The sequence below is a fragment of the Callorhinchus milii genome, unplaced genomic scaffold, assembly GCF_018977255.1.
Source record: "Callorhinchus milii isolate IMCB2004 unplaced genomic scaffold, IMCB_Cmil_1.0 Scaffold1, whole genome shotgun sequence".
Lineage (NCBI taxonomy): Eukaryota > Metazoa > Chordata > Chondrichthyes > Chimaeriformes > Callorhinchidae > Callorhinchus > Callorhinchus milii.
Genome location: NW_024704742.1, coordinates 135,466,082 through 135,481,843, shown reverse-complemented (window position 1 = coordinate 135,481,843; position 15,762 = coordinate 135,466,082). Strand labels below are relative to the sequence as shown.

The 15,762-nt window shown below is 46.1% G+C and overlaps 1 protein-coding gene across 1 annotated transcript in view; it reads right to left on the bottom strand.

Annotated features, from left to right (window-relative positions):
- LOC103184855 (transcription factor 4) overlaps positions 1-15,762 on the bottom strand; it is a gene marked incomplete at its 5' end in the record, with an annotated part of 199,320 nt that overhangs the window by 121,645 nt on the left and 61,913 nt on the right. Inside the window, 2 exon segments of the mRNA XM_042335995.1 lie at positions 8,244-8,343; positions 9,597-9,658. Coding sequence (XP_042191929.1) covers positions 8,244-8,343; positions 9,597-9,658 — 162 coding nt within the window.

Genomic DNA, 15,762 nt, shown 5'->3' with positions numbered 1-15,762 from the left:
CAAATTTACACTTATATAGCGCTTTTCATGTCAGGAGGTTGTCCTAACACACTCGACAGTACTGGCTGGGCACCCGATCTTGGTGTCAGATGTTGAGCAGGAGCGGGAGGGGGGGGAATGGGAAAGCTCAGTCAAAGAGGCAAGTCTTGATTCAAACTAACAAAAGGGGAAGAGCATAAAAGACTTGGCTCAATCAGGCTGTCAGCAGACACAAACATTCTTGGCTGCAGCGTTCGTTCACCCTCCTGCTGATGAAACCAGTAAAAATAGCAACTCAGCTCCCAGGAGGGCAAAACCCTAAACACAGTCACGTTTGAAAATGGTACCTCACCATAATAATATAAATAATAATAATACTGGTTTCTAATGCAGCGCCTTATAATAATCCTTGCATTTGATATAGCGTCTGATCACGTCGTTGAGACGTCTCAAAGCACTTCACATAATACTCTGTAACGTGAATTGACTGTATATTTTGTGGGCGAAACGCGGCAGCCAATTGCGCACAGCAGCGTCCCACAAACAGTCGTGGATTGAATGACCAAATTATTAATTTTTTCATTAATTTTTGAACGGATAATAATCCAGAACACCAGAAAGCAATCCGCCAATGGACTAACAACCAGGTTCCTACTTACTGCTTGGTAAACAGAGGTGTGTGGAATAAGACTGGGAATCGAACCCCGGTCCTCTCATTTGCAAGGCGAGCGCTCTAACCACTATGCTACAGAACTCCACACTGTGAAGCAGTTCGCTGGAAAGCGCTATATAAAATAGAAGAATTATAGTAATGGTGCTAATGAACGGTTAATTAGAAAGAATTAAATTAACGCACCCGCCACCCCCTTCTATTTTTAATTATTCCAATGCTCAACAGTTGAACCCAGTGAAGTAAACTATACTACTACTTCAATAACTTGCTCAAATTTTCCTAATAACAAGTCCATCCTCTTGAAACAGATTGCATGGCACGTTTGTTTTGTAGACTTAGTAATAATCTTTACATCTGATGTTGCGCCTTTCACGTCGGGAGCAAATCCCAAGTTATTTCACAGAATATATCGTAAAGTGGAGTGTCTGGGTTTTTTGTGGGCTAATCCGTCAGCCAATTTGCACACAGCAATGTCGCACAAATAGCCATGAAATCAATGACCAATTTTATCCGAGGGGGATTGTTGGCTGGGACACTGGGAGAGAGAAACTCCTTTCTCTTTTCAAATAGTGCCATTGGTGGGGAGTGGGGGAGTTCAGTTTATCGTCTCATTAGAAGGACGGCAAGTGACAAGTTAATTTCATTATAGATTTACAAAAAAAATGAAGGATTAAATGTATGCTGAACAAAGCACAATACCAATCGTAGGGGCAGTGCTACATTAATTTCATAATGAATGAGATTACTGCCCACATACTTTTGTGATTCCCTGGTCTGCTGGTTATTCTATTCACTTTTAATTAAGCAATGATGGATGTGAGCACCCATTGACAAGTCAAACCAACTTTGCTATTGGCCTCCCATCAAACCCACTAAACGTCAGGCATTAATAATAATAAATATTAACAATATCTCAGTTTGATCGCTACAAAGACCGGCTCAAAGGGCTTTGCAAAATTAGTTGATTGGAAGAGTGGAGTCTTCTGGAGTTCTGTAGCGTATTAACTCACAACCGGGTTCCTACTTACAACTAAGTACACAGAGGCGTGTGGAGTAAGGAAACTTGCCCAACGTTTCGCCCTACGCGAGAATCAAACCCGGATCCTCTCACTTGCGAGGCGAGTGCTCTCACCACTACACTACAGGACTTCACAAGCAACACGTTAAAAGATTCCCTCTCGCCAACCCCAGGCCCCCCATCCTCTTGAGACTAAAACCATTGTGATACTGCGGAACTCTCAATGAAGCCCAACTGCATTCAACCCACATCTGCGGAGGCCACTGTACCAATTAGTCTCCAGTGCACACATGAAGTGCTGTTGAACCATGTTGAGGTTAAGGTACTGGCACACGTGCACAGTTTGGAACCACAATAGACTATAATTGAGGATAAGGAGCTTGACTGAAGGACAGGAACACCGGGTCAACAGCACCGCGGCTGTACAAACCGTGCATTCATTATTATCAGAGGCCCTGCACATAACTCAGAGAAAGAGGATGGGTTTTTCCCCTTAATACCTTCGCTCAGGCAACAAGGCTGTGTGTGTGGGCACTGGCAACGTTTAGACGAGAACAAATTCTATTTGTGCTTCTGACTTGAAAATAAGATAACGTTTGCTTTCGTCTCTTTCGGCATTTGATACACTTCTCACATCGGGCAGACGGACGTCCCAAAGCGCTTCGCAGGATCTTTCTGGGAAGTGAACAGTGTTTCCTGTGTGCACTGCCGTTTTATAAGCTGTTTTATCCGGCGCTGAACAGTCGAACCAGAGGACATGAAGTGGGGAGTGGGGGGTAAATTCAAAACAAATCTGCTGAAACACTATTTCAGTGAGTGAGCAGTAAATGTATGAGATGGTAGAAGCAGAAGTGTTGATTACGGTACACAGTTTAGGACGTGACATATGCAAGCGACTGCCAGGATGGTGAAAGGTGAACTGGATGGTCCTTGGTCCTCTTTTTGTCCAGCAATTCTTATGCTCTTATGTGTAGTGACTGTACGTTTGTAGGTGAACACAGCAACCCAATTGAGCACAACAAAGTCCCACAAACAGTCTTGAGTGAGTGATCAATTTTATCTGGGGGATTGTTAGCCATGACGATGGGAGAAACTCCCTTCTCTATTCAAGTAGTGCCATGGGGTCTTTAAGATCCATCTAAACAGGCAGGTGGGACCATAGTATGGACCTCCAGTCAAAGTATGGGCCTCCATCAAGGTAGAATCCCCCACCCCCAGCACTGTATTACATTGTGAGTCAAGATGGTGAGTTCAAAGTCCCAACGTGGTGCTTGAACACACAACCATCTGACTCAGAGGCGAGAGCGCAGCCTACTGAGCCGGGCTGACACACAAAATAAAGTCAAGATCCAATTCATTGGGGCCTACTGAGTAAAGGGAAGGGGGATTATTCTCTTTGTTTTTCTCCTCCCCCGCCCCCCCCCCCACCTCTCCTCCCCAGATTTGGCGGAGGGGCTTGCTTCTTAGAGAGAGAGACAGACAAAACCAATCCCAATCCATTTTTTTGGAAACCAGACAGCAAACAACATTTGTGCACTTGTCAGTATCTCACCATTGCCAGAAGCCACGAATTGCATTTTGCCGCTATAGCAATTTGGCAGCTCTGATGATGCGGCACATTGAGAAGGAGCTAAATTGGCGCAGGGTGGCACAAGCTGAGAAGACATGACTTCTCTCTGCCTGCACATTCTCCCCTCCTCCTATAAATAATAACAATAATAATCCTCGCATTTGATCCAGCGCCTTATCGCGTCTTCGAGATGTCTCAAAGCGCTTCACAGGATATATTGTAAAGTGGATTGAATGCGTATTTGTGGATGAAACGCGGCAGCCAATTGCTCGCAGAAGTGTCCCACGAACGGTCGTGGATTGAATGACCGTATTACCCCCGGAAAGCGATCCGCCAATCGACTAACAACCGGGCTCTTACTTACTGCTGGGTAAGTAGAGGCGTGAGTGTGGACTAAGGAAACTTGCCTGAGATATCTCCCTGCCCGGGAATCGAGTCCGGGTCCTCCACTTGCAAGGCGAGTGCTCCAATCAATTCGCTACAGGACTCAGTTGACAGCTCTCCCACCCTTGAGTCAAAAGGTTGTGCGTTTCAAGCCCCACATCGGGGCAACTGAACTCATATAGTTTAGAGCTAGACTGACACCTCCTCAATTGATCCTTCAATAATCACTGAAATCCTTTTTTTTAAGATGTTCTTGAAGTCTGACTTCTCGATTTGCTCTTGACATTGGTGTACAGCGTGTCCGCAAGGTGTCCTTGTGCGCATGGGAGTGGTGGAAGAATGGTATCTTCATGCGAGTGGGATAAATGGGAAGTTTGCCTAGATGAGTGTGAGCAAGGTGTGCGTGTGCAAGGTGTGTACACAGTGGGGTCACAAAGTGTACACCATAAGCGAGAGGTGAGGGCGTGCAAGGTATGGGTCCAATAGTGCAGTGATTAGAGCGCTCGCCTCTCAAGCGAGAGGACCCGGGTTGGATTCCCGGGCGGGGCGAAACCTTAGGCAAATTTACTTTACTCCACACGCCTCTGTTTACCGAGCAGTGAGTAAGAACCCGGTTGTTAAGTCGATTGGCAGATCCCTTATCCAGGGATAATAACCCTTTCAAGTAAATAAATAATAATCATTGGTCACTCAATACACGATGTTTGTGGGACGCTACTGTATGCGGTAGACTTCCGCATTTCACCCACAAACACACAGTCACTCCACTTGACAATATATTCTGCGAAGTGTTTTGAGACGTCTCCACAACGTAATAAGGCGCTATGTCAAATGTAAGCGTTATTAGTGTTACTATGTGTGTATGTGAGGCGTGGTGTGTGTGTGTGTGTGTGTGTGTGAGCGCTGTACGAGTGGTGTGTGTGTGAGAGCTGTGCGTACAGTGTTTACTCCTGAAATCAGCACAAGGAAGGGTTGGTGCTGATGAAACACTGAGCAGCAGAGAGATTGCAGGAGGGCAAAGCTACCCCAATCTCCTGGTGTGAAAAGAGTATCAGGAGCAAAGGCGAAGGAGGCTGTCAGCCAGCGCTCAGAGACAGAGAGAGAAAAAGCACTTGCGATTCCCAATTATTATTTCATATTTCCTGTTTTGTTTATGAAACACTGGGAGCATTTACCAAAGCTGCCAATTTTTTTTTCCCCCTTTGGAGAAACATTCCACACAATTGCATTTAAAATAGGAAAAGCATTCCGGGCAAAATTCCAGATGGAGATGGAAGCAGAGTTCCCTCTGCCCCCCCATCCCCCGCCCCACCCCACCCCAATTATAATCACGTATCACTAATAATATTAATAAGCCTTGCATTTAGCACCTCATTATATCATTGCGACTTTTCAAAGTGCTTCAAAGAATATACTGCGAAGTGAAATTGACTGTATATTTTGTGGGTGAAACATACCAGGCAACACCACCACCAACAAGATTGCATTTATAGAGCGCCTTTCACGTCGGGAGGGCGACCCAAGGCTCTGGACAGTTGGGTCGGGACCCGAGCAGGGGGGAAATGGTCAAGGTGAAGGGAGGGAAGGGAGGGAGCGAGGAGGGGATAGAGTGTCGAGAGGGGAGCTGAAGGCTCGGTTGAAGAGAAAGGTCTTGAGACCGGCCTTGAAGGAGGAAAGGGAGGAGGAAAGGCGAAGGAACTGGGGGATGGGGTTCCAGAGCCTCGGGGCTGAGAGGCTGAAGGCCCGGCCACCGATGGTAGGGCGGTTGGGGCGGGGGATGTGGAGCCGACCGGAGCAAGAGGAACGGAGGGTACGGGCAGGTAGTAGGGGGATAGTAGGTCAGAGAGGTAGGAGGGAGCAAGGCCGTGAATGGCCTTGTAGGTGAGGATGAGGATCTTGAATTCGATCCGCTGGGGGATGGGGAGCCAGTGGAGGCGAGCGAGGGTGGGAGTGATGTGGTCCTGGTGCGGGACAGTACATGAGCTGCAGAGTTCTGAATGACCTGCAGTGTGGAGGGAGGTGGCGGGAAGGCCGGCGAGGAGAGAGTTCCCATAGTCCAGCCTTGAGGTGATAAAGGCGTGGACCAGAGTTTCAGCCGCGTGAGGGGTGAGGTAGTGCCGTAGTCTGGCGATATTCCGGAGGTGATGGAAGGCGGTGCCAGTTGTGGCGCAGATATGAGGGAGAAAGGACAGCTCAGGGTCGAACAGAACACCGAGGTTCCTGACCGGCTTTGAGAGGTGGAGAGTGCAGCCTTGGATGCTGATGCTGTCAACGCCTGAGGCAATCAGTGTCCCACAAACAGTTTTGGATTGAGTGACTAATTATTATTATAATTATTATTTTTTTGAAGGGATTATTACCCCCGGAAAAGCGATCCGCTAATCGACTAACAGCCAGATTTGTACTTACTGTTAGGTAAACAGAGGCGTGTGGAGTGAGGACACTTGCCTAAGGGTTCGCCCGGCCCGGGAATCAAACCCAGATCCTTGCAAGGTGAGCGCTGTAACCACTTCACTGTGGGACTCCACCAAAGGGTCTTAATGCCGAACAAAATTTATTAATGTCCTGATAACTCGTCACTCCAAGGGAAAGTGACGAGTTATCAGGAGTGGCGAGTTAGGTGTATGTATAAATAGATAAATAAGTGGGGCCAGAATATTAGCAGCACGAGGACTTAAGCGGCAGTGACAAGTTAAGATAGGGTGGAGTTATCGAGTTATTTGTGGAGCCCTGTGGTTAGAGCACTCGCCTCGCAGTTGAGAGGACCTGGGCTCGATTCCCGGCAGGGCAAAACCTTGGGCAAGTTTCCTTACTCCGTACTCCTCTGTTTACCTAGCAGTATGTAGGAACCCAGTTGTTAGTCGATTGGCACATCGCTTTTCCAGGGGTAATAATCCCTTCAAAATAAATAATAATAATTTGCTCACTCAATCCACAACTGTTTGTGGGACACTGCTGTGTGCAATTGGCTGCATGTTTCGCCCACAAAATACAGTCAACTCACTTTACAGTATATTCTGTGAAACCCTTTGAGACGTCTCGAAGACGTGATAAGGCGCTATATCAAATACCAGGGTTATTATTATCAGCAGTTTACTGTATTAATCATCATAATAATCATTAAGACATAGTAGACCTGAAACAATCTGACACATTTCTCCCCAACAAAATCTTCCACCTTCTTTTTTTGCGTCAGTATTTATTTAAAGATCATTTAACAGGAGAGAGTGCAAAAGAGCAAGAGAGAGGGAGGGAGGGAGAAAGAGAGAGAGAAAATGAAAGAGTGCGAGCGAGAGAGAGGGATAACCAGCAAGAGTAAGCATGAGAGGGAATGAGAGTGAGAAGGAGGGCATAAGATAGAGAGCACGAGAGAGAGAGAGAGAGATAGAGCATGAGAGAGAGAGCAGGAGAGAGAATGCAAGACTGAGAGTGTGTGAGAGAGAGTGAGAGAAAATTGCAACCACCCCCACACACATACATATACACATAATAATAATCCTTGCATGCGCCCTGCCGGGAATCAAACCCAGTTCTCCCGCTTGCGAGGCGAGTGCTCTAACCACCGAGCTACAGGACTTTACGAGGCTCCACATACTTTAAACACACACACACATCCCCACACACAAATCCAGCCTCCATACGCACACATAACACAACACAATCCCAATCCCTCCGCCCCCATAATAACCTGCCCAAACACAAACACAATAGCCCTCTCCCGTGAGCAAACCTCCGCAAAAAGAATCTGGTGCCATTTAGGACATTTCCGAACACCAGATGTGAACTCTCCATTGTTTTAATTACTCTTCCAAACCCTCCGCCTACCACATCCCCCAACCACAGCTCTCCTGGGCTACTCACTGGAGCCAAATGGCATTCTCCCTCCACATGGTTTAACCTCACACTGCTGATATCGAGGACTCACACATTGCGCAACACACGGTTAGCATTGAGTACACCAGGCGTGTACACACACACACACTATCCACCACCACACTGTCAGCATTGAGTATACACACACACACGTGGTCCACCACACTGTTGCCAATGAACATACTGGGAGTGTGCACACACTCAATCCACCACACTGTTGGCATTGAGTATACCCGACATGTACACACACACCGTCCACCACACAATTGGCAATGACACTTGGTTTTCAAGGCATTCTGAAGACGAACATTTGCCTCGAGTTAAAAGCGAAATGCAGAACAAAAAAAACAGAACTGTTCATTTGTTCCAATGAGCTCAAAGGCTCAGGTGTCAAGACTGTAATTCCTTACTTATCTATACATTTACCTTTTTAATCCATATTTTTGATCTACCCCTCCCTTTGCCCATCCCCACCAGTTGTTTCTGGTCTTCACCAGGAGTTGAAGGCAGTGCTATTCTCCCCCCCACTCCTCTAACCACCCACGCCTACCCCATCGAGTACCAACAGGGTCACCTTCATACACCATGTGAAGACGTGAACAGCCGCCCCTGTGCACATCAAACGCTGGGACCAGTGAATGGGGGGAAAAAAGAGAAGGAATCGTATTGTGGGACACTTGACAGGTCGACTGTCCCAAAGAGCTCTGTACAACGAGGCACGAGAACACAGCCAAAAAGGTACTTACCAAGGAGACGAGAGTTCATAAACGAGGAAGAGGTGAGATTGTCGTGTGATCCAAGGTCCCGGTTGGCCATGTGCTCATAATGGGGTCCTTCACCAAAGTTCTACAGGACATTAAAGGAAAGACTTTGGCGATGAGTTGGACTGGTCTACAAAATGCACAGTCGCTACGCTTTACAGTAAAAGTCCCGCAAAGCTCCTTTGGGACATTTCCTTGTAAGCGTTCCGAGACGCTACACTGGGTGACTTTCGCTACATAAATGCAAGTTGTTGTCGTTATTTCGATGACACGACCAGGGGCTCGGTGAAATGCAATGACTATTAATATTATTGGGATTTTAAAGGGGCTTGGAATCCACCTACTCTGGCTTGGTTCTTGCCAACCTGCGCCTAATATTTTCCGGGGTCAGGTAAGCAGGATCCATCCCTCTAGGAAGAGAGTGCGCATTCCATTCCAACAATTTATCTCTGGAATTTCCGTGCGTAAAGAAAAAAAAACTGATTATGTCTGGCGGATTGTAGGCCCCGACCCCGGGAAAAAACTCCAGTGTCTTTTCCAACACAGGATCTTTTGACGTCCACCTAAATAGGTACAGAACAAGACCTCGATTTAGAGGAACAGCATCTCTGGCAAGGCGATAGCCTGGACGGCAAGCTCAAAGTCCTGATACTGAACTGACCTACTGACTGCACGAGCTGACCAAAATAACACACAAATAAACTATAAATAATCCCAATGAACAAAGCGAATGAACATGACACTCAGGGCTGTGCACAATCACCTCAGTTATACAATGAATCCAAGTTGTTGTTGTTGAATTGACAATAAAAGAATTGTTACTAGCAGCGAGCAACCAGCGTAGCCTACCCCACCACCACCCACTCCAGCCCAGTCTAATCCAGCCCTGCCCTACACAGCACAACGCATCCGAGCCCAGCTCAGCACGCTCCAGCCCAGCTCAGCCTAGGTCAGCTCATTCCAGCCCAGCCCACTTCAGCCCTGACCAACCAACCAACCAATGAAACAGAACACATAACTAAACAACCAAACATCTAACTAGCAAACAACCCACTAACTAACTAGACAAACAACTCGCCACCTCCTACAATGGCCCATCCCACAGCATGGCAATGTAGTGTCAGCATAGACTATAGACTCGAACCCACAATCTTCTGACTCAAAGACAAGTGTGCTACCGATTGAGCCAGGCTGATATTTAAAAGGCAAGCTGTTTTTAAATCAATCCGTTTGCTAAACATGTTTCCAAATGTCCCTTGAATTTACTGACGCAACCTGACTGTGTGAGTTTATGATGATGATGAGAGGAGCTTGTACAAGTAGAAATGTGTGACTTACCCTGGTCGTACTGGGATCTCCTCCAGGTCCCCAGGACCCGGAACTTGTTCGGTCATCCAGACCTACAAAAAAAAACAATGGTCGGTCAGCTTTTTTTTGGTCAGCCGGGTGTCTGACACACGCAGAACACCCACCACTTGCTTAAGAGTATCCAAACCAGACTAAAAATTCCACATATGTATGCCACCCAGAAGTGGAAATCTCCCCTAAAGGGACACACCCTGTTTATGTAATCCAGAGAATATTAGCTGCAGTTTGGCAAGAGTCCTTGAAAGAGCAATTGAAAGCCAAGAGCCATTGAAAGCACTGGTTGTCCAATTAGGACCACCCAACCCACAAAGGCCTTGGTTTGCAGATACAACAGGAGCCGAGTGGGAATAATCCCGTTCTGAATGTTCTGCCCCTCCAAGTACTGCTGATGAATGAGGTCTGTCATTAGCAGTGCCCTGGAGTACTGCTGACCCGCAGGAACAAAACTTCCGAGACTGCCGCAGAGGGTCGCTTCGATTCTAATATTCGTTGCCAGCAGGTCACCGAGGAGGCAGTTCAGCCCTGTAGACACTCCTCCAGACTTTTCCAACGCCTCCCTCGCTAATCTCCCCAAGTCCACCATCTACAATCTGTAACTTATTAAAACCTTGACTGTCTACATCCTCACCCTGTTCCTGACATTACCCTATGGGAAGGGTATATAACGATAAGAATAATAATTCTTGCATTTGATACAGCGCCTTATCATGTCTCAAAGCACTTCACAGAATATACCGTAAAGTGAATTGACTGTATATTTTGTAGGCAAAATGCGGCAGCCAATTGCACACAGCAGCGTCCCACAAACAGTCGTGGAATGAGTGATCAAATTATTACTTTTTTTTAAGTGATTATTACCACTGAAAAGTGATCGGCCAATCGAGTAACCGCCAGGTTCCTACATACTGCTGGGCAAACAGAGGCATGTGGAGCAAGGGAACTTGCCCAACATTTTGCCCTGCCGGGAATCAAACCCAGGTCTCTCGCTTGCAAGGTGAGTGCTCTAACCCTTAAGCTACAGGACTCCACTATGAATGCAAATTGATGCTGTATCTCTATGTAAAGAGAGGCAGCACTGTCAAACCCTGAATACAAGTTGAGGATGAAAGACAGACAAAAGAAACATACATAACAAGACACACACACCCCACACATGCACACTTACACCAACATAAACTCACACATTGCTCCAATAAAACAAGGCAGACAGGGTCAGGAACTAACACAGAGTTTATCAAACAAGTACAACTACCAATGAGGAACAGAACAGCTAGTCTGGCTTCTCTTAACTAGAGGGTAGGGAATTGTGAACATTTGTTCTGGTGCTGGAATGTTGTAAAATCAGCAATATAAAAAACATGCAATCCGATGTTTATACATCAAAGAAAAGGGTTGTTTTGCTGCTTTTACTATTCCTGTTCAACTGCGTTGTGGAACTCAAACTTCCATCCATTTGACTTTACTACAAATCACAGGAACCTGGTCATACTGTGTTCACCTGCCCCCTTTGCAGAAACTTGCAATTTATATAAAGTCCAAAGGAGCATATGCTTTCTCCTCACTCCAATTAGCTGGCTCTGGCCTCTTGTTTATACCTCGTCCCCTCCACTCCACCATCGGTGGCCGTGCTTTCAGCCTCTATGCCGCTGAATCTTTGAAACTCTCCTTCAATCCCTCTGCCTTGTCCCCTCCTTCCCCATTTAGATCATGACTGAAGACCTTCCTCTTCGTCCGTGCTCCGCCACTGTTAAGCATTGTGAGACGCTGCCTGCGTGAAGGACACTATATAAATGCAAGTTATACACTGAACGGCAGTGTCTTGCAAGGAGTTGAGGAGCAAAGGGATTTGGGGGAGTGCAGGCACTTAGGTCACTGAAAGCAGCATCGCAAGTGACAAAGGCTGTAAAGAGGGTTGGGGTTTATGCATAGGGGCACGGAGTACAAAAGTAAAACAATGATGCTAAAAATATATTAATCATTGGTTAGGCCACAACTGGACAATTGCGTCCAGTTTCTGGGAATCTCACTTAAGGAAAGATGTTGAGGCTTTGGGAGTACAGAGGAGGTTTACGAGAATGATTCCGGGTATGGAGGCCTACAGTTATCAGGAGATGGTGGAGAGGTTGGGCCTGTTTCTACCGTTCACATGGGGTAGCGTCTCGGAGCACTGAACCACAATCCTAACATTTGATAGCAGCGCCTTTCACGTCAGGAGGATGGCTCACAGTGCTTCTCATTGTAAAGTAGAGTGACAGCTTTTTGTGGGCGAACGTGGCAGCCAATTTGCGCCCCGCGAAGTCCCGACAAACAGCCATGAAGTGAATGACTGATATTATTTGGGGAATTGTTGGATCAGGACACCTGGAGAGAGAAACTCCCTTCTCTTTTCAAACAGTCCCATGGGATCTTTAACATCCATCTGAACAGGCACAGACGGGACCTCATCCAAAGTTGACAGTCTAAGATGACACTCCAGCTCTTACCAGCGTTGCATTGAAGTGTCGGCTTGGACCGTAAGTTCCAACGTGAGGGGCTTGAACCCACAACTTTCTGTCTCAGAGGCGAGAGTGCTTCCAAATGAGCCAGGCTGACACTTTCTCCCGGTATCCAGGCCAACTATTATCCCCTCCCTTTCCCACTCCTCTCCTAATGATACAAAAGGTCTTTCCATTCACTTCACGTATGTTAATAATAATAATAATCCTTGCATTCGATATAGTGCCTTATCACGTCTCCGAGACATCTCAAAGCGCTTTGCAGGATATCCTGCAGAGTGAATCGACTGTATATTTTCTGGATCATTCTGCAAAGTTGGTGGGTTTCTGCTGTTTTCAAAAATATATATATATAGAAAAAATAGAAAAAAAACGAAATGTAAGAGAGGCTGAAATTGGCAGGATTCTGAAGACGAGATTCTCGGCTGTGATTTCTTTACAAAAAGAAAAAAATCTATTGCCTATAGAATTCCACAGTTTCACAGCATAGAGGCTTAAGCTATCGGAGCAGATTCTGCAACTAACAATATTTCCTCGTATTATTCGGATTTGTATTTGTATTGGTAGCAGATGTAGCCTTACAGAGGCCAACACACAGCGCCTCTTTGCTCAGTAAATTTTCAATCAGCAGCCCAAAAAAATACTCAAGGTATTTTTTGTAAGGTCCCAGTTAGCCAACCAACCACTGCTCAACCTCGCCCTCCCCACCCTCACCCCACATCACCCACCTCCCCCTCCCGCCCTGGAATAAATCCTGAAAGTTAAAAAGCATTACTTCTGACTGCCAATAAAAAGGGCAGCTTCAATGGCCTTCAACGACAGCAGCAGAATTCTAGTATTGTCACAAAAAAATCACCTCCGCATTATCTCTCAGGCTTTCTTCTAAAGCTTCAAAACCACTTTTGCCCGAGCTTCTGCCTTCGCTGCCTCATGAATGGCGCTGTTAAAAAGTTTTTTTTGTCAGCCTGGATCAGCCGGTAGCATTCTCTTGCTCGCTCTCACTCATCTGCATCAAAAGGTTGTGGGATCAAGCACCCACCACCCCCCCCCCCCTCTCTCTCTCTCTCTCTCTGTCCCTCTAGGAATATAGGAACAGGACTTGGCTATTCAAGCCTGTTCCGCCATTCGACTAGATCGTGGCTTGCCCCATAAACTCTTGATACCCTGACCAAACAAAAATCCGCCTCAGTCTTGAAAATCGGAATTGATCCAGCATCCACAGGCTTTTGAGGGAGAGAATTCCAGATTTCCACTATATTGCATGCTTCCTGATTACTCTCCCCTCCGTCTCCTCTTCCTCTCACCTCTCTACTGTCAACAGCCAATTTGCACACATCAATGCACCACAAACAGCCATGAGATCAATAACTGAGTGTTTAATCTTAATGATGGCTGGCCAGGGCACGAGGAGAAACTCCCTTCTCTTGTTGAGCAGCGTCACAGTAGCAGGTTGGGATGAGGTCAAAGATATCGCTAGGAGTTATTTGAAAAGAGAAGAGAGTTTCCTCCATTGTCCTGGCTGACAATCGCCCAGATAGAATAAATTATTCACTTCACGGCCCCGTTGTGGGGCATTGCTGTGAAAGTTGGCTGCTGTGCCCAAATTAATAATATAAATAATAATAATCCTTGTTTTTTGATATTGCTCCTTATAAGATGATACGTTTCGGCTACAAAATACACAGTCGATTCACTTTACAGTATATCCTACGTCTCAAGATGTGCTAAGACGCTATATCAAACGCAGGAATTGTTATTATTATTATATCGCCGAAACAGCTCAAAGCGCTTTGCAGAATATACTGGGACGTGGCTGTATATTTGACGGGCGAAACGGAGCAGGCAATTCCACACAGCAGTGTCCCACAAACAGTCGTGGATTGAGTCGGAAATGCATAGTCCCTACACTTCACAGTAAAATCTTGTGAAGCGCTCTTGAAATGTCTCGAAGACATATTGATCTAGATTTGACTGCAAAGGTTGTAAGGGAAATGTGAAATCCTGTGCATGCGTGCGTCTGAATTTTGATACGTAACAATAATAATATATAACAATAATAATACTTCCATTTGTTAGCATCGGTTTAGCAGGTGGTCGAGGCATCTCGAAGATCTTCACAGGATGTTACTGTGAAGTGTAGTGACAGCGTATTTTGTAGGTCACGTGATAAGGAGCTATATCAAATGCATGCAGGGATTATTATTATCATGATTATAATAAAAAGGTGAATCACATTACGTAAACAGCAAGCCCTGGTCTATGTCAACGTAGCCTAATTAGATTAAGATGATAGTCATGGTTATTTGTTCCATCGTAATTATATTTAACAAGGTTGACATTAAGCTGCAATACAGATTAGCACAGTTACAAAGACGCAATTTGCAAAAAAAAATCCTCTTCCTCTGCCTCTGATGAAGACTGAGATCCCAGCTCTTGTTTTCCAACAGTGATCGCTTGGAAATTCATAAAACGGCTTTCTGTCTGTACGACGGCACTCATCAATGCTCTCCCTGGCATTGTAATAATAATTATAGCTTGCATTTGTTATAGCGGCTTATCACATCGTTGAGCCGTCTCAAAGCGCTTCACAGAATATATGTAAAATGACTGTATATTTGTGGGCGAAACACGGCAGCCGATTGCGCACAGCAGTGTCCCACAAACATTCGGCCACCTGATTAGGCAGGTGGGTTCAGATAAAACATCTTATCTGAGTGATGGCACTCTGACAATGCAGATAATAATTTGGTCACTCAATCTACGACTGTTTGTGGGACACTGCTGTGCGCAATTGGCTGCCGCGTTTTGCCCACAAAATATACAGTCAATTACCTTTACAGTGTGTTCTGTGAAGCATTTTGGGATGTCTAGAAGACGTGATAAGGTGCTATATCAAATGCAAAGATTATTATTATTACTTGTTATCTCTGGAGCGCTTCACAATGACAGGGTTGGACACCGAACGAGGGGGAGGGGACAGGGCCATAGACGTGTTCAAAGAGGTAGGATTTGAGTTGTGAGTAAGAGGGCAGGAAGAGAGAGGACGAGACACAGCGGTAAGGGGCGGGAGTTCGAGAAGTTAAGGCCGTAGGAACTTCAGGCTCAGCCACCGATAGTGTCCAACAAAGTGGCATTGACACCAATGGCAGCCACTTGTATTTAGGAGCACAAGAAAAGTTACGGTCAAAAGTTCACGTGGTTGGAAGGGCCCTCCTTCAGATGAGACACTGAGTTCGAGTCTATCTGTTCAAATGGGTGTTCCCATTGGAACCCGTGGCTCTCCTAGAAAAGAGAAGCAGATTTTTCCTTGTGTCCTGAGCCAATAATCCCCCTCAGATAAAATTAGTTGTTCACTTCATAGATGTTTGCCAGGCATTGCAATGCGTAAATTGGCTGCTGCGTTGGCCTACAAAACACAAAATTCTCCGCACTTTACTGAGATTTCCACGCCTCCCACCTACACATGGAAATCCCAGAGATAGATTGTTGGAATGGAATGCGCTCTCTCTCTCCCTGGAGGAACGTATTCTGCTTACCTAAATTCAGGGAAGTATGAGGCGCAGGTTGGCAAGAGCCAAGGCTTGGGGAGACCCTAAAGTGTGCGTTGGGGCAACTCCTGGAGTTTAACCAGATAAAATCGA